Source organism: Alternaria incomplexa (assembly GCF_024043165.1).
Source record: "Alternaria incomplexa strain BMP 0042 chromosome Unknown scaffold_3, whole genome shotgun sequence".
Classification (NCBI taxonomy): domain Eukaryota; kingdom Fungi; phylum Ascomycota; class Dothideomycetes; order Pleosporales; family Pleosporaceae; genus Alternaria; species Alternaria incomplexa.
The window spans coordinates 57,075-78,012 of record NW_026249852.1 but is presented as its reverse complement, the minus strand read 5'-3'; the positions used below and the strand labels follow the sequence as shown (position 1 = coordinate 78,012).

The 20,938-nt window shown below is 55.5% G+C and overlaps 8 protein-coding genes across 8 annotated transcripts; 4 read left to right on the top strand and 4 right to left on the bottom strand.

Moving 5' to 3' along the window:
• Positions 1-444: 444 nt before the first annotated feature.
• J4E90_002390 (uncharacterized protein) lies at positions 445-774 on the top strand (the record flags this gene model as incomplete). The annotated part of the gene is made up of 2 exons (XM_051431970.1): positions 445-450; positions 574-774. 2 exons carry the CDS (start codon positions 445-447, stop codon positions 772-774), a joined length of 207 nt encoding a protein of 68 aa, XP_051293392.1.
• Positions 775-1,573: 799 nt separating this feature from the next.
• Positions 1,574-2,566, top strand: J4E90_002389 (uncharacterized protein; the record flags this gene model as incomplete). Its single annotated transcript, XM_051431969.1, has 1 exon — positions 1,574-2,566. One exon carries the CDS (start codon positions 1,574-1,576, stop codon positions 2,564-2,566), a length of 993 nt encoding a protein of 330 aa, XP_051293391.1.
• An 861-nt stretch (positions 2,567-3,427) lies between these two features.
• On the bottom strand, positions 3,428-5,816 carry J4E90_002388 (uncharacterized protein; the record flags this gene model as incomplete). Its single annotated transcript, XM_051431968.1, has 4 exons — positions 3,428-3,656; positions 3,734-5,169; positions 5,222-5,543; positions 5,599-5,816. The coding sequence occupies 4 exons, from the start codon at positions 5,814-5,816 to the stop codon at positions 3,428-3,430; spliced, it is 2,205 nt and encodes a 734-aa protein (XP_051293390.1).
• Positions 5,817-7,492: 1,676 nt separating this feature from the next.
• Positions 7,493-10,172, bottom strand: J4E90_002387 (uncharacterized protein; the record flags this gene model as incomplete). Its single annotated transcript, XM_051431967.1, has 2 exons — positions 7,493-8,071; positions 8,169-10,172. 2 exons carry the CDS (start codon positions 10,170-10,172, stop codon positions 7,493-7,495), a joined length of 2,583 nt encoding a protein of 860 aa, XP_051293389.1.
• Positions 10,173-11,075: 903 nt separating this feature from the next.
• J4E90_002386 (uncharacterized protein) lies at positions 11,076-12,851 on the bottom strand (the record flags this gene model as incomplete). The annotated part of the gene is made up of 1 exon (XM_051431966.1): positions 11,076-12,851. The coding sequence occupies one exon, from the start codon at positions 12,849-12,851 to the stop codon at positions 11,076-11,078; it is 1,776 nt and encodes a 591-aa protein (XP_051293388.1).
• Positions 12,852-13,183: 332 nt separating this feature from the next.
• RPT4 (26S proteasome subunit rpt4) lies at positions 13,184-14,472 on the top strand (the record flags this gene model as incomplete). Its single annotated transcript, XM_051431965.1, has 3 exons — positions 13,184-13,409; positions 13,462-14,305; positions 14,352-14,472. 3 exons carry the CDS (start codon positions 13,184-13,186, stop codon positions 14,470-14,472), a joined length of 1,191 nt encoding a protein of 396 aa, XP_051293387.1.
• A 479-nt stretch (positions 14,473-14,951) lies between these two features.
• Positions 14,952-16,993, top strand: J4E90_002384 (uncharacterized protein; the record flags this gene model as incomplete). Its single annotated transcript, XM_051431964.1, has 2 exons — positions 14,952-16,784; positions 16,856-16,993. The coding sequence occupies 2 exons, from the start codon at positions 14,952-14,954 to the stop codon at positions 16,991-16,993; spliced, it is 1,971 nt and encodes a 656-aa protein (XP_051293386.1).
• Positions 16,994-17,600: 607 nt separating this feature from the next.
• Positions 17,601-20,650, bottom strand: ATG1 (Serine/threonine-protein kinase; the record flags this gene model as incomplete). Its single annotated transcript, XM_051431963.1, has 3 exons — positions 17,601-17,743; positions 17,793-20,427; positions 20,489-20,650. 3 exons carry the CDS (start codon positions 20,648-20,650, stop codon positions 17,601-17,603), a joined length of 2,940 nt encoding a protein of 979 aa, XP_051293385.1.
• Positions 20,651-20,938: the final 288 nt, after the last annotated feature.

The following is a 20,938-nucleotide window of genomic DNA, read 5'->3' as shown; positions in this document are numbered from 1 at the left end:
CCCCCCCCCCCCCCCCCCCCCCCCCAGATGCCGGAGCGGTCTACCTTAGGCTAGCTCTATCGGACGCGTGACGAAGAGACGACCGTAAGCTCAGGTGGTTCTTACTACACCTGCTTGTCCTTTTCATGGAAGCCTGATGCTTGGACGATGATCGTCCCTACTGTGCACCAACAGTTCTATAACGTATGAGCAGTCTTTACACAAACTCTGTTGCGCTTGAGCGCGGCGCAACCCTAAGAATATGTCCTTTGGGTGCAGTCCGTCCGATGTTCTGAAATTGTTGGAGATTTCGACCCGTGTATATCTTGCGTTCAAAGGTATGGCGCCAGCTACCCCCCTCTGGTGGCAACCGTTAGGGACCACCTCGCTCATCATTGCAACTAGATGCCAACGAAAATTCGGAAGCGCAAGTCAGTGGGCTTGTTAAGGAATTCACCACATTCCATGGCTGTCTCAAAGAGCTGGGCGAGCTAATGAAACAATATGGCCAGCCGCTACGTGAGCGTTCATCTGTGTACTACATTTGCGGCATGCACTGACGCGAGATAACAACGCGCAGCATTCCCTGTCCAGGATTTCGAAGACACGCTGAAGAAGTGTGAAAAGACCCTGGAGCCATACGCTGAACATCTCGTCGATAAGAAGATGACCGTCAAGAAGTTCATCTTCACGATCAGATACATCGGGATGGAAAAGGAGATCGATGGGCTGAGGAAACAGATCAGTGGTCATTACCAAGCGCTGAACATGTGCATTTCCTTTCTGCAATTGTAAGCCTCTTTCGTACTCGAAACAACAGTCGCTGACCGTCGTTAGGCGGCTACATCTCGAGGCAACCAAGCAGACTCAGCGTCTTCTCGACGCTGCGCCGTCTCGTACAGTAAATCTAGGCGGCCGCTCTTACTCCACAAACACTCTTGGTGTTCCAAACAACCGCGCACCACTGGCACTCGCGTCTCCCGACGAACACCCGTTGTTCAGCGAATGGAAAATCTTTGATCGATGGCTGCAAAGTGAGGACGAACGTGTTGCTCAAGAAGCGGGACTATCGCGGCCTCTTTCTCTGGGAGACACACCTGCTACGTGTTCTACTGGTGATGTTCAGACAGCTGCTGTACTATATCATCTGAGACGGCAGGTTGATGACGCGATTTTCATCGAGGAGAATCGCGCAAAGCGAGCTACGGCGGAGAAACGCTCACACTTGGTCCCAAGCGACGCGATGAAGCAGCAGGTCCGCAACATGCCACCAGCTCCATTGCGAACCTATACCCTCGAGACAGATCACTCCGGGAACTTCACCATGTTTGGCCAAGAAAGCTTGAGTGACTCCACGGGCAGCAACCGCCCGACCTTGAGTCTACAGCCATCGTCTCCAGATTACTTCGGATCAGTCGATTGGTCGCAGTCGCCTAGACCGACATCGCTTGAGCCTAATAGGATACTTTTTAGTTCCACAGTTGCCTGTAGCGAAAGCTCTTCGCCCGCATCACCGTCGTCAACGGGTACTGCCTCAGAGAAGCCCTTATCTCCCACTTTGCGGCGCAGTCTCTCGCGCACATCCCTGGCAACCATGGCATTAGGAGACGCTGCACTCGACTGGAAGCGAATATGTCGCAACGTTCAGGTCGAACGAAAGTCTCTGAAGTACGGATCCGAAAATCACGAGTGCGAGGTTCGGTGGCGATATCGAGAAGATACTGGCATCTCGCTGCGAACAGTCTATCACTCTAGCCAAGACGGGAAGCTTCGAACATGGACTGAACAGCACTTTCCTGCTACCGGGCCAGCGATACCCTTGACTACTACGTATGTTGACGGTGCAGTATCTGTCGATTTTCCGCGCAGCTCGTTCGGGAAACTCAACAAGCAGTATGTTGACATCAAGTACACGTTCATTGGCCACGAATCAGCAAACAGATTCCAGACCTTGTTGTACACCAACAACGGTGCCGACTCTGCTAATCTCGAATTCGATCGACCCATATTGAGCATATCCTCGGATCACAATCCGACTGAATGTCGTGGAAGAAATTTGCGGCTGTGGCGGCGTACCGAGACGCATCTAGCGGATGGTGGGCTCGTTACGTCTGAGGTCTTGATCCTGCTGTTTTACACGAGCGCATTGGAAGAGGATGGGCACTGGGTCGAGGAGCCGCACTACGCATTCGAATGGCTCACGGAGTCGGTCTATAAGAAAGACAGTGACAAGCTTACGCTTCTCTTCTCAAAAGACGCACCGCGTTGGGCGACTGATAAGCTTTTCAAACGCCGCAAGTCATCCACACAGACGGATTTCGAAGCAGCGAATCCGTCTCGCAAGAAACGCAACGACTCTATGGAAATGCTACGGTTTTCTCGATCAGACAGCGTTACTTCAGGGTCGTTGAGCGGCTCGCCGATTCCTTTGAAAGATATATCGGGAGGTGGTGGTGGTTTCTCGAGGGCTGCTAATCTGAATCGGTTTGGGTATTCGGCGTTAGAGATCAAGTTCCAGAGCAGGAAGGACAGGATGGCGTTCTTAGACATCTGGAAACAGTACGTCAAGCCGCTGAGTGTGTCCTGAAGATTGCAATGGGCAGATAGAAAGTACAGGGCGCATTGTACTGTACCGTGGTTTTATGCACAGATATCCGGAAGTCCGACCTTCCAAGCAGACGGACTGTTCAAGATTAATATTTGGAACAAGAGGTGTGCGACGAGAAAGGCTCCAAAGTGAATGTAGTCGTCTTGTCAAGCACAGACAGGGCATACTGGTTGTTGTAAAGCTTCACGAAATCTAATTGAGACGAACATCGCTTTGTAATGCTAGTAGCGACAATCACAAAGTTTACAAAAATGCCTCGTTATTGAAGAAGTGTGCACGGCTTCGATCGAAAACACCTGATTGCGGGCACCACGGATGCGCATGACACGTCGTCCGCACGGACTTTGCGCTTATCCAACTCGGGTGCTGCACATGTATTACGTATCGGTCTATGATGTACTCAGCGATGACACGTTGGGAAATGCAATAAGGCATTGTCCGCGGAATGAAACCTACATGTGATCGTAGCAGGACTTATAAGCGAGTCCGACTCATTGTTGAGGGCGAAGGGTTGAAAGGCGAGGGCCTGGATCCTGTGGGCGGCACATTCCATTTTACCCGCATCAAGTTGTTCTCGCATGTACGTATACGAGAAGGCGTTCCGATGAAAGATGTACCCCTCATATTTGAAGCAGTCATGATCTGAATGGGAGTTAGGGCGAGAGCTAGATAATTACAAAAAGCCACCCTTCATCACGCTTATCACAGCTTAGAACCATGACGGAAGCACCTCAGAGCTGGAAACAGCTTGTAGTAGAACTTTTGAATAATGAGAACCATGAACGGTAATGACGGAATGTTGCGCGATCAACAGTATGTAGACATCCATGTAGAAGTAAATCAAATACAGGTCTTGTTGGCAGCCATTTTGCCGAACTCATCCACATTCAGGACAGCACCTTCTGCATCGTATTCAATCCTGACCTGCTGGTTGCTCGAGACAGAGGGATCGCCTACAAGGTAATTGAGCGGTTCGAACCTCATGGCCGAATGAGCAGAGCTGAACATAGTATTGGGCAAGTCGCCGGTGTGCGGAAGATGGTGCATGCCGAGGTTGAACCAGAGCACTCTGTGTTCTGTTAGTAATTGATATATTACGGGGTGCAGTATCAACAATAGATGGAGAAAGGAGGTGGGTTTACGAACAAATCTTCTTGATCCAGACTCTCGTCGTCAAAGAAAGTCTCAAAGTTGACAAGCGGATCGTCCTTGGAGAACTGGTTATTGGCATCCGCAGCCCTTGGCTCAGTGTCCTTTTGCTGTGTGACATAGAAGTCGTGAGTCACAAAGGCACCTGTCTTGCCAGTGTTTGTCGAGTTCGTTTGTGTAAGGTGGATGGTGCCGGCAGATCTTTTGATTCTGTAACCTGGGTACTCGCCATACGGGTTCGGTGTGTCCCTATTGACAATGGCGTACAACACGTTGTCGTTCTCGGCCCAATTGATCATGGACTCGCTCTCGTCGGCTACCCAAGATCGCTCAGCCTTGAATGTATTGTATACGCGACCCTGGCTCCAAGGATACGCTGTCGAAGTCGGCACAAACTGTAGTTTTTGTACACTGTTTTTCCTGCCGTTGATGTCAAGATCGACCTTGAAAGTGAGGGTGTGGTCGTGCGAGCTACCCGAAAGGAAGTCGTGTATATGGAAGCCGTACTCAGGCTGATCCTCCCAGTAAGCAGCGGCAATGTATCCAGAAAAGCGTGAAGAAACCTCGATACCGCCATCGTAGAAGAAGCTGTAGTCGATGAGGAAGTCGTAGTTGCCTACTGTGGCTACCGTGCGCATGACGAACTGGATGTTCTTTGCTACGCTAGTGTGTGGCGCGGATGGTGAAAAGGAATGGCGCCGGATTGGGTAGCCCGCGTCAAATTCGAACAAACATATAGCGTCAGCTTGTGTCTTGACCGTGTCGCCTTCTGTCCATGTTGCAGGTAGGTATGTAGCATGACTAGGGCAGTCATAGCCTCTGACAAGAGGCTGCAAGGTCGATCCCATACCACTCGTGGTATCGAAGAAGGTCGCTTGTGATTGGAAAGGGTCGGAGCCGGAGTATGATGTCAGAGCCTCCTGCAAGGACAACTCGTAAATGATGCGTCTGCCTTTGTATTTGATGTCAAACAACGACAGGCCAAGGTCCTGAGAGACGGCATGATAGAGGGTGAAGTCCATCCAGGATATATATCCCTCTTCCGTATCGATCTTGAATCGCTGGTCGCCCTGAGCGACAGAAGCCGGCGGCGGTAGGTTGTCCAAAGGCATGGGCGTTCCCTGCCTGTCGGTAGACGTCCAGTTTCCCAGTACGTTTGCTGGTGGCGTCTCATAGTCGGGAGCGTTAATTGCGGCACGGAACTCTTCTGTGCTGGCGTAAAATTTGCCATACGAGTACCAACCGACAGCTTTCCAGGTATCCGAGATTGGTCCAGTCAAGTCAAATTTCACAGCGAATCCGAGTGGCTCGACGGTAACACTGCTGAGATTGGTGCCAGGGTCCGCAAATGCTCCTGCCCAGGAGATGGTTCGGCCCTCTTCATCCCAGAACGGGCTTCCAAATCTAAGACCAATGCTACCAGTAAGAAAAGTCTGTATGCATGTAAGCCTCCGTTGTTGAATGTTGTGGCTGGCTTCCACTCACAGTGTTGAACAATTGCATTGAGATATCCTCAGTCTCTGTCGCGAACCTCGTAAAGAAACTCGTCGCGTCGCTGGGTGAATACATGGGATGCATTTGTGTTCGACCTGGTTGGGAGTTTTGGAACGGGAAAGTCAACGGTTCGACCGCAGTCGCATTTGTTGCTGGCAATGGTCCCACCATGTACTCTTGCCAGTGCTTGTCTGTCGAGTTGGTGGTACCGCTTTGAACAGTAGCTCGCGCATAGCGCTTTGGAGCCGTAGCATTGCTGTCAAGGAAGGGAAGAGTATCCGTCTTGTTGGGATGAAGAAGAGCGAGCTGTACTCTGATATCGTATTAGTGTCCGGCGAGTGAGAGGTGTCTAGCAATGGTCGACTTACACGTAACTATCACGGCTAGATCCTTGGTTGCCAGTCAAGCTCATTCGCTCTTGGAGAAGTTCCTTGACACTAGCAGCTTCCTCCTCGGAAAGGGTCTTCCAAGGGTTTTCATGCGGTGCACTCACTGTGGGCTGGCGGTCGTTGATCGTGTTATCCTGCGCTGTGGAGAAGGTGACCAAGACGGCAGCACCAAGCGTTAAAGAAGAAGTCCACTTCATGTTGAGCAGGACGAAATGGAACGAGCGTGCCGTTTCCGACGTGCAGACCTCTGCAGATTATATGCCCGTCTACTGGCCCATGCCTTTGTGGTAACACGGTAGGTCTAGGGGCGTTCGTGCTGTCATTGTGCGTGCGCATCGCCGTGGCTGGCTCGCGTCCTTAGCGACGAGAAGCTATGCCTCAGACATCGGTTTGTTGAGCAGCCTCAAAAAATAACATCACACTGTTGCTTTGCCGCACGCCGTAGGCAAGAAAGGAAGTGATCAGCGCCAGGGTCGCTTTCTGCATGTTGTGCAAGGGAGATTCAGCTCCACATTCGAAGGTCACGGACGGAGGCGCCTCCTTTACATGATGCAGCTGCAGAAACGATTCTCGCGACAAGAAACACGAGTGGAGACGCAGAATCGGGAAAAAACATGTTGCTCGAGCGTAAAGGTGTGCCCGGAATGTGGTAGAAGTGTCGCGCACGACTGGTAGCTCAGGGGCGGAGCCTGCCTTCCGGAAGCTTGGTACGGTAAGGTACCCCGCAGAAACAATACCGGGCAGAAGTAATTAAGCAAACAAGCTTTTTCTGGCTACCTGTCGGTTCCAAGATTTGGTCGCCGATGCTACCTACCTAGATGCGTGATACATGCTTCTGGAATGCTGCAAATAGAACAGCCTGCGTTGCCTCACACCCCCGTTAGTGGACACCTGCAGTCTTCACGTGTCCTGCCCTTCGCCACGCTACACCGTTCCAAATCCCAACCTCTCGTCATCGCCTTCGGTTGTCTGGCCTCTGCTTCTCTCCTCCACTCTGCGTTTTGCGGTCCTGGTCCCACTTGCTCCTTCTCTCCGCAAGTCCTGGCTTGTCTTTCTTGACTCCTTGTATCTGGTGCTCCAGGACTTTCCCCATCACAACCAACATGTTCATAGCCGACTTCATGGCTATGAACATTTTGGAGCTCCGCTCTGGTGTCATGACCATGTATACCTTTGCGTCTGTTGCTAGAAATTCTTCCAAAACTAAGAGATCGGAACGAGCGGGGTTGCGAAGAGCAGCTTTGAAAGCGATCTGGTGGACTTTCCGGGCGGCTATATATTGGTTCGACATTATTCAATACGCCTATCTGGGCAGCGTTGTGATGTTGCTGTTATTTCAAGCGTATATTCCCGGTCACGGTGCAATGGGAGCGAGAACATGCGCTTTCGTTTGTATAGATCCATTTCTCATATTCTCGTCACCTTTCATCAGTCCCAGCACGCGATAATCAAAATCACCAGTTCGTCGTCCGTGCGTTCGTTTGCGATTGCAAAAGGACGAATCAAACTTGAGCACAACGCCGAAGCAGAAGGCGTATTCCAGAAGCCAAAGCGGTACGCAATACGAAATGTACAACGCTAAACGACCATGGTATATCTGAGCTTTTCTGCACAATCATAAACAAACAGTCCCAAGTCCACATACAATAATTTGCAAAGCAAAAACACGCTGTTCCTGACGCTGCCACAGCATGTGCATAGCTGAGCGAAGGAAGCACGGAGGAAATGGCTAAGAGACGTAAGACCAGCCAAGCGCATGTACACGATGACAAACAAGACGCGAACGAGGAACACAACACAGGGTGTGCCGTGGGATCGATCGCAATATACCACCGCTGCAATTGCAACTGCTTTGTCTCCATGTGTTTCAATCTTACTTCTTCTTCTTGACAGAATCCTTGCGAGCGGTGGTACCAGCAGCCCATCTGAAGAACGGTGATGGGGCGGGCTTCTTGCGAGAAGAACTCCCAGAGCTGCCACTACCGCTAGGCATGACAACAACTGCAGGTGGGGGTGGTAGCGGACCGCCAGCAGAATGCCCAGGAGGTGGCGGTGGTGGTGGTGGAGGAGCCATTGCTCCCGCAGGCAAGCCGACTGGAGGGGGTGGGAGTTGCACAATGTGTGCATGTGACAGAGATTCTCGCTTCCGGCTCTTGTCCCTCTTGCCCTTTCCCTTTAGTGGAAGATGGCTTGACATGAACATTTGAGCATCCGGTGGAGGGGGCGGTGGCGGAGGAAATGCCTCCTTCGGCGGCTCGGGCGGAGGTGGTGGAGGCTCAGGCATTGGCCACATGTGCATGGTGATGGCCCAGTCGGGTTGAATCATGGTTTCCCAAACCTGGGGCAGGATGATCTCACCATCAGGTCCGACGAGGTCGTAGTGGCCTTCATGCACATGAGGACCAATCACATCGACATGCAGGAAAGCTTGTTTGATCAGTTCTTCCATACCCTGATAGAATGTTAGCATTGGACTTGAACTCGTTGTTGGTGGGACATGCCTTCCAAGTCTTGCATAGTTCCCACGGAAAGCTAAACTTGCGGCCAACGGCGTCCTTGAACTTGATCGGGGCCTTTGGAGCGTCGGAAGGCTTCAGCTTCGCAGCTTCTTCTTCCGCGGCCTTCTTTCCCTTTTCAAGCTCCTCTGCAGCAGCCTTTGCCTCTGCCAAAGCCTTCTCATGGGCCTTCTTGGTCTCTTCGGCTTCCGCGGCCGCCTTCTTCTCGGCCTCCTCGCGTGCCTTTTGCGCTGCTTCGAGCAGTGACTTTGCCTTTTCCGCAGCGGCTTTCTTCTCTTCGGCAATCTTGGTGGCCTCTGCATCTGCAGCTGCCTTTTCGGCTGCACGAGCCGCGTCCGCGGCCGCCTCACGCTTGAGTTGCTCGTCTTTCTGGGCAAGGATAAGGCTCTCGAGCTTGGCGAGCTTATCCTCGTCGCCCCTCTTCTTTGCCTCGGCAGCTTCCTGTGCAGCCTTCTCAGCCGCCTCTTTCTTTGCCTTCTCCTTCTCTATTTTGGCTTCTTGCTGAGAGATGAGCAGGTTCTCAAGGCGATCAAATTTGGCCAACTCGGCGTCTCTTCTCGCCTTCTCGGCTGCCTTTCTCTCTTCCTCCTCTTTGCCTAGCAAGAGCTTCTCAAGCTTAGAGAGCATGCCCTCTTCTTTTGGGTCGGGTTGCGGAGATTGTTGAGGCGGTGGCGGAGGCATCATGGCCATGGGGTGCATCTGTTGCATGAGCTGCTGGTGCATGGGCTGCTGCATGAGTTGCTGCTGCATCTGTTGTTGCTGCATTGGCTGCTGCATTGGCTGAAGCTGCATCTGCATAGCCGGAGTTTGAGGGGGCTGGGGTGGTGGGGGTGGTGGGGGTGGAGCGGGCGCGGCGGGCGGATGGTGTTCTTCTTCGGGCTGGGGCTTCGGGGTAGGGCGCTTCGAGGGAGGGTGCTGCGGCGGAGGGGAGGGATGCTGTGCATGTCCATAAGGCGGATACATGTGAGGCGGCATGCCATACGGCGGGGCGCCGTATGGTGGGTAGTAGCCCATTGGCGAATAAGGCATCATGTCCCCCGGGGGCGCTGGCGGCATGGAGTTGCGATGGCCTCTGCGTGGCGGACGCGAGTCCTGATGGCGCGAGTCCTGGTATTCGGGAAAGTAGCCAGCTCGCGGATCTGCAGCCGAAGGGGGGCCCTGGGTAAAGGGATTCTGTCCATTGGGCGCAAAGGGATTCTGAGCATAGGCGGCGTGTGTGTCGTGGCCAAACGGAACCAGCTGGCCCGCAGGCGACTGGGTGCCGCCGCCGGGGAAGGCATATGGGAAGCGTGGATCCGACATCAAGCTTGGGGCGTAGCCGTTGGGGGCATGCTGGGGAATGTGGCCCCAGCCAGCACTGGGATGGCCCGGAGGGTGGCCAGGGCGGGCCGACGGGGCGTATGGGTAGTCGTCGTCGTCATCCTCGCCGTCGAGAGGGTCCTGGTGGTGGACGGATTGGGGCCTTGGCCGCCGCGGCCTGCGTGCGCGCTCCAGCTTGCTGCGGCTGCGGCTGCGGCTGTGGCTCGGGAGGCGCGAGGGAGGGTCTGGTACGGGGGCTGCGTGGCGCGAAGAGGCTCGGTCGCGGTGTGAGGGCTTGGGTCGAGGTGCTCGCGGGGGGGCTACAGCAGGTGGGGGGATCGCGTGGTGCGGCGCAGGCTGACGGTGGACAAGGCGAGGGCGCGAGGCAGAGTCGGAAGGGTTGATCTCGTCGATGTAGTCCCACGAGCCCTCGTCCTCTTCGTTGTCGTCTGTGTCGTCCTCTGGGATGTCGTCGTCGCTCTGCTCCTCCTCGGCGTCTTCGTCGGTCGCGTCCGAGGTGCTGTACTCGTCCTCGCTGGCCGAGACTACCTGGATGCCGGCCGAGTCGTCGTCGGTGAAGTCGTCGTCGTCGTCTTCGAAGGCGCCCGTGTGGTTGTTGACAGTGATTCCCTTCCGGAGTCTGATGGCCACGTTAGTGTCGCCCTTGACATGATAGCGGCGCGACGCAGCCTGGGGCAGGGCGCGACCGTGGGGCAGATGGGCTAGGACTAACGGCATGACCTTGTCCGGGCGGCGGGGTGCGGGCGATGGGATGGATGGGATGGGAGGGGAGGGGATGGGATGCAATGCAACGGCCAAGGTGGAGCAGTCGAGGGGCTGCGAAGTGCGGGCGCGAGGGCCAGAAGCGCTGCACTACAACAGTCTGTACAGTTACAGCAACGACACACGCTGGGTGCGACCGGCAGACGGCGGTCGTGCGGGACAGTCGGTGTCTTGGGGCGGGCAGGAGAGCAAAGAGCGCTGGGCGGCTGAGCGGGTGAAGCGAGTCCAGCACTGCAGTTGGGTTGGGCCGCTGCCGTTGTGCTAGCGCGTCCACCTGGCCAACACGGAAAAGGCGATGCTGCCCCAACTCTCCAACTCTGATGCAGATGTCGGGCAAAGCTGTGTGCCGACGCGTACATGGTCTGGCGACGGGCCGTGGATGTAGCCGTGGGCAGACGCAGCTGGAGTCCGACGACGACGGCCATCTGCCTCTTAACCTCACCCAACCCGCCTCGCACTGCTGCGAGTCGTCCACGCCTCGTCTAGGCGGCTACGTGTCCAGCTCAGCAGCCTCACTGACCGCCTGGCTGCCCGACTCAAATGCACTCATGCCGACGGCCACGTGTAGCGCCCACTGCTTGCTTCTTCGACACCAACGTCACCGGTGCGGCAGTCGACTTGGCCTAGGCTGTGGGCCTGGCGTGCAACGAGTTCCCGCCCACCATCACGACACCCAACGTCAAGACAGCAAGCTCAGAGCCATTCATCACGCATACCCTAGCCATCTGTGAGACCGAGTCTCGCTGCACCCAGTGTAAGAAGGTGACCAGAAGTCGTCACTAAATGCGTCATGAGAATTGGTATCTAATATGCATCCACAAACGCCTCGCAATGCAAGTGACTTCTCGCCTATGCTTCCTAACCCTCCTCCTCGCCCTCAGTTGTGCCGTTTGCCAGGCTTCTTCTCGGTACCTCGAAAACGTGAATGCCGTTCTTGGCCTTTGCAGACATCCATCTGGCTAACCTGGGCTCCTTGCCCACGGCAGCCACCACGCACAGCCCATCCTTGCCTCTGTCTCCTCTCTCCTGAACTGCAAGACCATTCACAATGCCTCGTATGAGAATAGCATCGTCCCTAGAGCTGCCATTGACCATGGACTCGTCTTCCGCAATCGGCACACGTCCTATCTTGCCCGCGGGCTCAATGCTCTTCTTGTCGGCTGTAATCCTCCAGGCGCGTATCCAGCCGTCCCAGCTCGCTGTGAGGATCAAGTCGGCAAAGGGAACGGTAGCAAGCGCAGTCACGTAGCGCGGTAGCCGCGGACCGGGCTTCGTCGATGTTGCGGCGTCGTCGTTGGCTGACATTTGCTCGGGCGAGAGCGGTGGATCGCGGCCATGGGTAAGTGGATATGTAAAAAGGGGCTTCTTCCGGTTGACAGACCACAACGACAAGGCTCCATTGTCCGATGCTGTGACAAACAAGCCGGCGTCGAGAAGGCCGACGCAATCGATGGAGCCTTCGGCATATGCGATGGGCGCATCGTCGTCGAGGTTGGCGCCGACGTCTTGATCCTGTTTGTCGTCTCCGTCAACAGTCTTGCCAAATCGGCCTTTGCGCAGCTTGTCCAAGCCCTTTTGCCTGGCTGTACCGCCTCCGTGGAAGACGAGCTGGTTTTCCTCGACGACCCTCCACAGGCGCGCAGTGCGATCGCGGGCGCCTACACTGACGCATGTCTCTTGGTTCATCTCCAACCCGCCTGCGACACCAATGACGGCGTCCTGGTGTCCGACCAGTGTCTCAATGTACGCAGATTCAGGCGCACTCCAGACAATGACTGCTCGGTCTGCGCCGCCGGAGAAGAGCTGCTCGGTGCCCCTCCGGAAGGACAGTGAGAGAACGGCATCTCGATGGCGAGTAAAGAGGTGTCGGGGCGTGAGGGTGTCGGCGTCCCAGATGACCAGACGCGCATGCACATCGCCCGTGGCCAGGTACTTTCCCGAGTCGGAGATGGCTATAGACACAATCTCGCCCGTGTGACCCAGAAAGGCGCGGTCGCCCTTTTTGTTCTTGTTTCCCTTGCGCCACAGGAGCCTCTTGGGAGTGGTGCGCGGCGTCAGGTTGGACGGTCGGTTGGGGTCGGGCGCATACGATTTCGGGTCTGCAATTGCCCACTTCTCGACGACGAGATCCTTGCTGATGGTCCAGGCATGCGGCAGCTTGACAGCGCATCCGGTGGTGGCTTTTTGCAGCCCTGAGTAGGCCGTGGCGTGTGATGCATATTCAAACCCAAGCTCAGCAGCGATGGACCGGTATATCCTGCCCTTGCCCTCCGCAACATCTTCCTTGAGTCGCTCGGCGATCAGGTCCTTGTCGATCTGCTCGGCGTCGAAGCCCACGTCCTCCTCGACCTCGTTGCGGATGTTGTCGAGATAGCGCTCGGCCAGCCTGAGGCGCTTGTCCGCCGCCGTCTCGTGCTCGTCTTCCGAAGAGCTAGAGCCGCTGTCTGCATCGTCGCCGCCGTCGAACGTGGGTGCGCCGTCGCCCTCGGATGTGTCGCTGCCGCTGATGGACTCCTCGCGCTGCATGCGGCGAGCATGCGCGTCTGTGGTGCGTCGTTTGGGAGTGCCGGCGGTGGCTTCGCTGCGCTTGCGTTTCCGCTGTGAGGCCGGCGCGGTGAAGAAGGACGACGACATTGCGGTTGCGGGTGTGGTTGCAGGAATTTGATCGGCCAACTTTTTTCGAAGGCTAGCTTTCGCCGCGGAAATGGCGTCTTGGTCCAAGCTCGCTCACATACATGGACAACACCAAGGCCATCGCCGTGGCCATCACCACCGACGTCTCCCATTCCGACACTCACTCCACCCAACGCGGACAGATCCTTTCGCTGGCTGCGCACACATTCACGCCGTCTTGACTCTGCAGCAAACTCGGCTGCCTTAAAGTACCGCCCGCCGCCCTCACGCGTGCCATCACCTCCGCCTCCACACGCCGCCGCTCCTCCGCAACGTCACCCACGCCGCCGCACATGTCCACCATGAGCGGAAGTGGCGACCAGGAGCGCGAGCACGCTCTCGAGGCCTACAAGTCCAAGCTGCTCGAGTCTAGAGAATGGGAGGCCAAGCTCAAGGCGCTGCGACTGGACATCAAGGGCCTGCAGCACGACTTTGACGTATCCGAAGACAACATCAAGGCGCTGCAGAGCGTCGGCCAGATAATAGGAGAGGTGCTGAAGCAGTTGGACGAGGAGCGATGTACGTGCACATGTGCATCCTGCCAAAAGACGCCACACTAACGTCGCCGCAGTCATTGTCAAGGCATCCTCGGGGCCCCGTTACGTCGTCGGATGCCGGTCCAAGGTCGACAAGGCCAAGCTCAAGCAAGGCACACGCGTGGCCCTCGATATGACGACACTTACCATCATGCGCATGCTTCCCCGCGAAGTCGACCCGCTCGTCTACAACATGTCGCTCGAAGACCCAGGGCAGGTTAGCTTCGGCGGCATCGGCGGCCTGAACGAGCAGATTAGGGAGCTACGCGAGGTCATCGAACTGCCGTTGAAGAACCCCGAGCTGTTTCTACGGGTAGGCATCAAACCGCCAAAGGGAGTGCTACTCTACGGACCGCCAGGCACGGGCAAGACACTCCTGGCACGCGCCGTGGCAAGCAGTCTCGAGACAAACTTCCTCAAGGTCGTCAGCTCTGCCATTGTCGACAAATACATTGGAGAATCGGCGCGTCTCATCCGTGAGATGTTTGGGTACGCAAAGGAGCACGAGCCCTGCATCATCTTCATGGACGAGATTGATGCTATTGGCGGTCGTCGCTTCTCCGAGGGAACGTCGGCAGACCGTGAGATTCAGCGAACCCTCATGGAGCTGCTGAACCAGCTCGACGGCTTCGACTACCTAGGGCAGACCAAGATCATCATGGCGACGAACCGACCCGACACGCTCGACCCCGCTCTGCTTCGCGCCGGGCGTCTTGACCGCAAACTCGAAATCCCCCTACCCAACGAAGTGGGCCGTCTTGAGATTCTGAAAATTCACTCTGGCAGCGTAGTGACGGATGGCGAGATCGACTTCGAGAGCATTGTAAAGATGAGCGATGGCATGAACGGTGCCGACCTTCGCAACGTTGTCACCGAGGCGTAAGTGTCTCTTCCGTGTAACTGTGACATGGCTAACACATCGCAGCGGCCTCTTCGCCATCAAAGACTACCGAGACTCGATCAACCAGGACGATTTCAACAAGGCAGTGCGGAAGATGGCCGAGTCGAAGAAGCTAGAGGGCAAGCTGGACTACCAGAAGCTATGAGCTAGCACCTACGCTTGGATGGTAATGATGGTGTGAAGATTAGCCATGGGCATCATGTACGATAGCATCATAGAAAGAGGCTGGAGCAATGATTCGTCTGCCCCACTCTGTTTATCCGATTCGTGATGAGTCCAATGCGTACATACATTTCCTCGCACGGCGCCAGAAGAGCAGGCGATGCCCTTGCGTTATGATAGCACTTGAAATTGAAACAGGAGGAAAGAAAGCAATGGGTGGGCTTTCCACACCGTCTGCGAACATGACAGCAGTATTCTGCTGAGGCGTGATCACAATGCATGGATACCCGTGAACGGCGTGCTAGCGTACCTGACGTATCCCGCAAAACTCTCCGACTGTCCGACAAGCGCGTGTGATAGTGCAACGTCACGCGTTTAGACGCGGCATCATTCGATTATTCCAAGCTTGGGCCTGCGACAACCAACCCGCACCACCCCGGCGGTCTCAATTGCATGCCCATGATGGAAATGGACGGGTCCCAGTCGCCGAGCAAGGCGAAGCGCTCGCGTACCGAAATGGAGGCTGACAGCGCCGTCTCTGCAAAAGAAGCTCCTGTGCAGGCTCTGGATGACGGTATGTCCCTTGTGCATCCGTCGCGCGTCAAGTTCCTAACAACCTCCCCAGACGATACTTCCTCCTCCTCCGATGACTTTGGTCCCGCCCTTCCGTCTTCAGCGCCGAAGCGAAAAAAGCGCAAACTGCCCTACGAGAAGCTTTACGTCGCTGCGCTGCCCGGCGCGACCCGCTACTCCAGATCGCTAATGCACCGCGAGCAATTATGCTTTACCACCTTTACCCCCCACACCGATTTCCTCATAACGAGCTCTGTCGACGGCGTGGTCAAGTTCTGGAAAAAGGACTTTGGCGGCGTAGAGTTTGTCAAAGAATTCAGGGCGCATACCGGCGAGATCAAGTCTGTCAACGTGAGCGCCGACGGCCGTAGCTTTGCTACTTCCGGCTCGGACAAGACAATCAAGATCTTCGATGTCGTCACCTTCGATCTGCTGGCCATGCTGAGCGTCGAGTACACGCCTAGAGCGGTTTGCTGGCTGCACGGCCGAGGCGCAAGCTTTCCTCAACTGGCCGTCAGCTCCGAAGAAGACAGTTGGATCCGCATTTACGATGGCAGAGGGGAGAATCCAGAGCCGTTACACATGCTCAGGAGCGTTCACAGGGCGTCAGTGAACCTAATGGCATACAATAGCGAATTCGACTGTGTTGTGAGCGTCGATCAAGGTGGTATGGTGGAATACTGGAGGCCCAATGGAAACTTTGAGAAGCCAGACAATGTTTGGAGGCTGAAGAGCTCTACCAGTCTGTTTGACTTCAAGAAGTCAAAAAGTGTGCCCTCGTCGCTTACCATATCTCCCACGGGGAAGCAGTTTGCGACGCTTTCATTCCCGGATCGCAAGGTCCGCGTCTTCGACTTTGCCACCGGCAAACTTCATCGCACGTACGACGAATCAATCGAGACCATCACCAGCATGCAACAGGCTGGTACCGCTGTCCAGCATCTGGAAGACATGGAGTTTGGTCGACGCATAGCCATCGAAAGAGAGCTCGACCAGCCTATGACGAGGTGTCGCATGAATGTGACATTTGATGAGACAAGCAATTTCATCCTATACGGCAGCATGTACGGCGTCAAAGTGATCAACACACTGACCAACAAGCTTGTGAAGCTGTACGGCCAGGAAGAATCCATCAGACCGCTATGGCTGTGCCTCTACCAAGGGCAACCAGAGAAAAAGGGTGTTGTCACTGTCGAAATGGCAGCGAGCGAGAACCCGTTACTACAGGAAGCCGAGGCCAGAGATGCCATGCTCGTCACTACAGGTTCTGGCAAGGTCCGTTTCTACATGTACACTAACGATGCCAGCGCTACCAAGTCGACCCGTGATGTGCAGAACGAAAAGCCTCGCGTTGCTGCCTCCAGCAAACAAAGAGACGACAAAGCACTCGCCGCAACAGGCACTACAGCTACTCTCCACACCACCTACGGCGATATTACCATCCGTCTCTTTCCGGACGCCGCTCCCAAGGCCGTGGAAAACTTCGTCACACACGCGCGCAACAACTACTACAACAACGTCATATTCCACCGCGTGATCCGCAAATTCATGATACAGACTGGTGACCCACTTGGTGACGGCACTGGTGGAGAGAGTATTTGGGGCAAGGAGTTTGCAGATGAGTTCTCCAACTTGAGACACGACAAAGCCTACACAGTGAGCATGGCGAATGCCGGCCCAAATTCGAACGGAAGTCAATTCTTCATTACCACCGAAAAGACGGTAAGTCCTTGTCTTCTCGTTTACTTTCAGTTTCACGATGAGGCGGTGCGCTGACTGTGACATGTATGCAGCCCTGGCTTGACAACAAGCATACCATCTTCGGACGAGCGATTGCTGGGATGGATGTTATTCACAAAATCGAGAATACCAAAGTATACAAAGAGAAGCCGGAGGAGGATATTAAGATCATAAGCATTTCCATTTCTTGAAAACGCGGTCTCGAGACGGACGCCCGAGCTCATTGCGTGGAGCAACATCATGCTTGTACATTAGCTTGGATGGTCATGTGGGCTGAACATTTGCAAAGCTCCGGTGTCTACTGGCACGACCTGAGGTTGCGCGTATGATGGTAAACAGGGAATTCAGCCTGCAGGTGTCACATTTCATATCTGCTGCATGGTCTGCAAGTTCGATACACTGACCACTTCTTGTTATTCCCCAGCTACTAATAATTCGTGCAAGTCTCGATACACGTTCTATTGCTTCAAAGGCCAGCCCAGAACCAATGCAAGCACTGTCCCTCCATAGCAGAATGCCAACCCAACCGTGCGCCTGAACCCGCTATTCATTTCAAACGCCTGATAATGAGAAAAATTTGCACGTCGTTGCTATTCAAGATCCTGGTATCATATGCGAACGAATGCGAGTGCGCCAATGCCCTTCATGACGCCCCGTTGTCCCAAACCACGCAAAGAATACCGAATGATAAACCCATACACAGAGAGCAGGGGCTCGTAAGGATAGTGCCGTCCCTAGGTGCGAAAACAAGCAGTTGTAAGTTTGATACTTGAAAAGGTGGTTTTGTACGATGCATGACTACTTTGCGACACCTTGGGAAGAAGAGCTGCGTCCCACGGAATGTTGTGCAGGCGCACTAGTGATAGAAGTGCGCTTTTGAGTCCTGACAACGTCGAGTTTCTTCTTAAGAGCCCGTTGCCGGCTTCTCATTTGTTCAAGGACTGCGTTGGTTAGTTGGGTACACTTTGGGGACACTGTAGCGAGACTTACGCTTCTGGATCGAGCGCCGATCTTCGCCGTCGAGGCCATTAATCTCCTCGGCATCAGCCTTCTCGTTGGACGATTCTTCTTCCTCTTCAAGAACAGCTTGAAGCATCGTGATGGCAGTCCAGTAGTTGATATCGCAGTCCGCCAGGTTGTGTCCAGTGAGTTCATCAATGGCTGCCTGGCGACTCATCTCTAGCGACCGGTCATATAATAGTTTCTCAGCGGTAACACCAGTCGTAAGTAGAATGTTCTCCGCAGAACCTACAGCAGTTGTAGAGCTGGATGCCGCCGATTGATTGTGAGGATGGCTTGGATGATCTGCCGGTAGCTGCCCCTGCGCCTGCTTGAGCTTACGTGCGACAATCTCAGATTTGACGCAGCATTCGTTGAATCGATCACGCATCCATGAGACCACCTGACCCAGCTTTGCATTGGTTCGGCTTGTTCCGTCGGGGCCACTATTACGGCGGGCGCGATTCCAGTAGCTGCCGGTCAGGTCCATAGCCTTGTTCAACATTGCTAACGTCTTGACGAAGAGTACCAGCGCTTCCTCGGAAATGATGAGAATAGTATCAGGCGTCAAATCTTCGTCGTCATCGTCATCGTCGATCACATCGCTGTTGGGCTTGCGAGCAACGCCAGTGGAACCGACTCCTAAAGCTGGGTCGCTTGGTGCAACCGGAACAAGCTGACTGTATTTGACTTCAGCGAAGCCATATACAACGTGGCTGAGCTGGGCCAGATCCTCAATCCTTTTCACCGTCATGGTATCTTCATCTTTGCCAACGGATTTGCCTCCATCGCCGACCATTAGCATGCTGCTTTGCGCAGTGGGATAGGCTGGGAATGCGGAATAGCCCTGTGGGGGTGAGACGCCCTTCATGACCGGCGGAGACAGACCAAGCCCCCGGATATTGACCATGTTCATAGCCTTGGAAAGGGCAGAGGTGGCGGTTTCAAAGCTTGGGCGGTATTGTCGCCGGCTGTAAGAAGCTGTGCGCTGGTGCGTAATGGTAGGCTTTTGCTGAATCTGGATGGCTTTCGAGGGGACTGCGCCAGTGGTTGATGTTGGGGACCCTTGCGTTGTCGATCGTCGCTTCATCGCTGCTTCCCGGTGGAGGGGACGATCCCGCTGTGTTTGTGGACTATTCGCAATCTCGTCTGCCAGTGCGTCAATCTCCACACGCCGTTTTTCCACAAAGACAAACCCCTCGTCAAGCGCGTTATCTTGTGCTGCTCGCTCTGCCGCCTCTTTCAACACGTTTGCTTCCGTCCTCTGTGGGATTCGCTCGCGATCCAGGTGCTCCTTGAGACCGATGTGTGGCGGGCCTTGTTCGTCGCGAGAGTACTTGCGCCTGTGGCTGGTGGCAGTAGGTGCTGTCGTCTGGTCTTGCAGCGTCGCAGTACGTCCTGGTGCGGTTGCAGCGTTGGTGAGCGTAGGCCGACGATGCTCACGCGTTGGAGTGCGTCCGTCGGTGGGCTCAATAGGGGCGTTACTAGCTCGTCTTGCAGGCAGATATTGCGGTGGAGTGCCTGAGAAGTTGCCGGATACAGGTCGAGAAGCCGGCCGTGAAGGTGGTGTTGTCCCAAGGCCTGTCGTCCTGTCCCTGGTCGAGATCGAGTATGGGCTGTCAGTAGGCCTAGATTCCAGCTCGAGGGGCGCCTTGTGGACTCGCTGGGGTGGCTCAATGGGTGGTTCTAATACGGAGGTTTGCATGCGCTCAGACGCTTGCATAGAACCCGGAAGGTCCTCATCGACCATGTCTGGAATCTCATCGCGAATGACGGCATCTGAGAAGAAATGCTCGTATGACATGCGTTCGGTTGGCTTTCGCTTCAAGAGTGCGCGGATAAGGGTCTTCATGGCCCTGGTGCAGACGAGGCCTTCTGGGAATCTGACCTGGTCCTTGCGCTCTTCAATCTTGCGCAGTAGCTCTACGTGGTTGTTCGCCCTGAATGGCGGTCGGGCGCACATCATTTCGAAGAGCACAGTTCCCACAGACCACAGGTCGGCCTTTGCGTCGTACTTTTCATACCGCAGAATCTCAGGTGCCATGTAGAGGGGAGAGCCACACAGGGTTTCGGCTAGCGAGGTAGTCGGCAGAATTCTAGCGAAGCCGAAATCAGCGATCTTGAGCATGGGCAGCGAGGCGATGCCGGTGGCGGGTATCAAGGAATTGGCGCTGGCAGCCAGAGGCATGCGTTCGAGGGTGCCACTCTGCGAGTAAAAGATGGAGGAGGGGTTGAGGAGCAGGTTCTGGGGCTTGAGATCACGATGAATGTAGTTCTTGGACCGCAGGAATTCCAGGGCGCTCGCCATCTGCTTGGCAAAGTGGCGGACGACAACCTCGTGCAGGCCGCCAACGGTCGGGTTCGGGTACTTTTCTATCATGCGCTGCGTCTGTGGGTGGTTTACGAGGTCGGCGCGCTTCTTGATAAAGGCTGACAGGTCGCCGAGTTCGCAGAACTCCATGATGATGTGCATGCGGGACGGCGTCTCGTGGCAGTCGATGAGCGAGACTATGTGCGGGTGGTGCAGACTGCGCAGAATGGAGATTTCCGAGACGAGGTTGTCCTTGAGCTTCTTGTTGAGCTTGTTCATATTGACCGACTTGATGGCGACGGACTGGCGCTTCTCCTGTGCGGCGAGACAGTTAGCACTCGGTGCACGCCCCGGGCAAGGGAGGGCAGCAACGTACAATGTGAATGCCGCGGTAGACTTCGGCGAAGCTGCCCTTGCCAATGTGATGCAGGCGCTTAAACTTTCCGATGACCTGCTCCGAGCCCGTGGCTGCGGGCGTCGACACTGGCGGCGACGCGCCCGACCGCCTGGGGGCGTGCGGGTTGGGAGGTGTTGCCATGGTCGGCGGCGCTGGCTGAGCAGCCGGGCGTCAGCTACCAGCGAAGACGTGGGTACAGCGCGGCCGTGAGGGCGTTGGACATGGGCTGGCGGGAGGCGGGCGGTGGTCGAGGGCGGCCGATGGTGGTGATGGATGGCCGAGGGACGGGGATGCAGGGCGCGACGAGCAGCTGGGCGCGGGAGAGAAGAGGTTCGGCGCAGGGCGGCAGAGACGAGTGGGAGAGTAGGGTATCGCGAGCGCAGCGTGTCGGGGGAGCGAGGAGCACCACAGGCAGTACAAGAGGCCGAC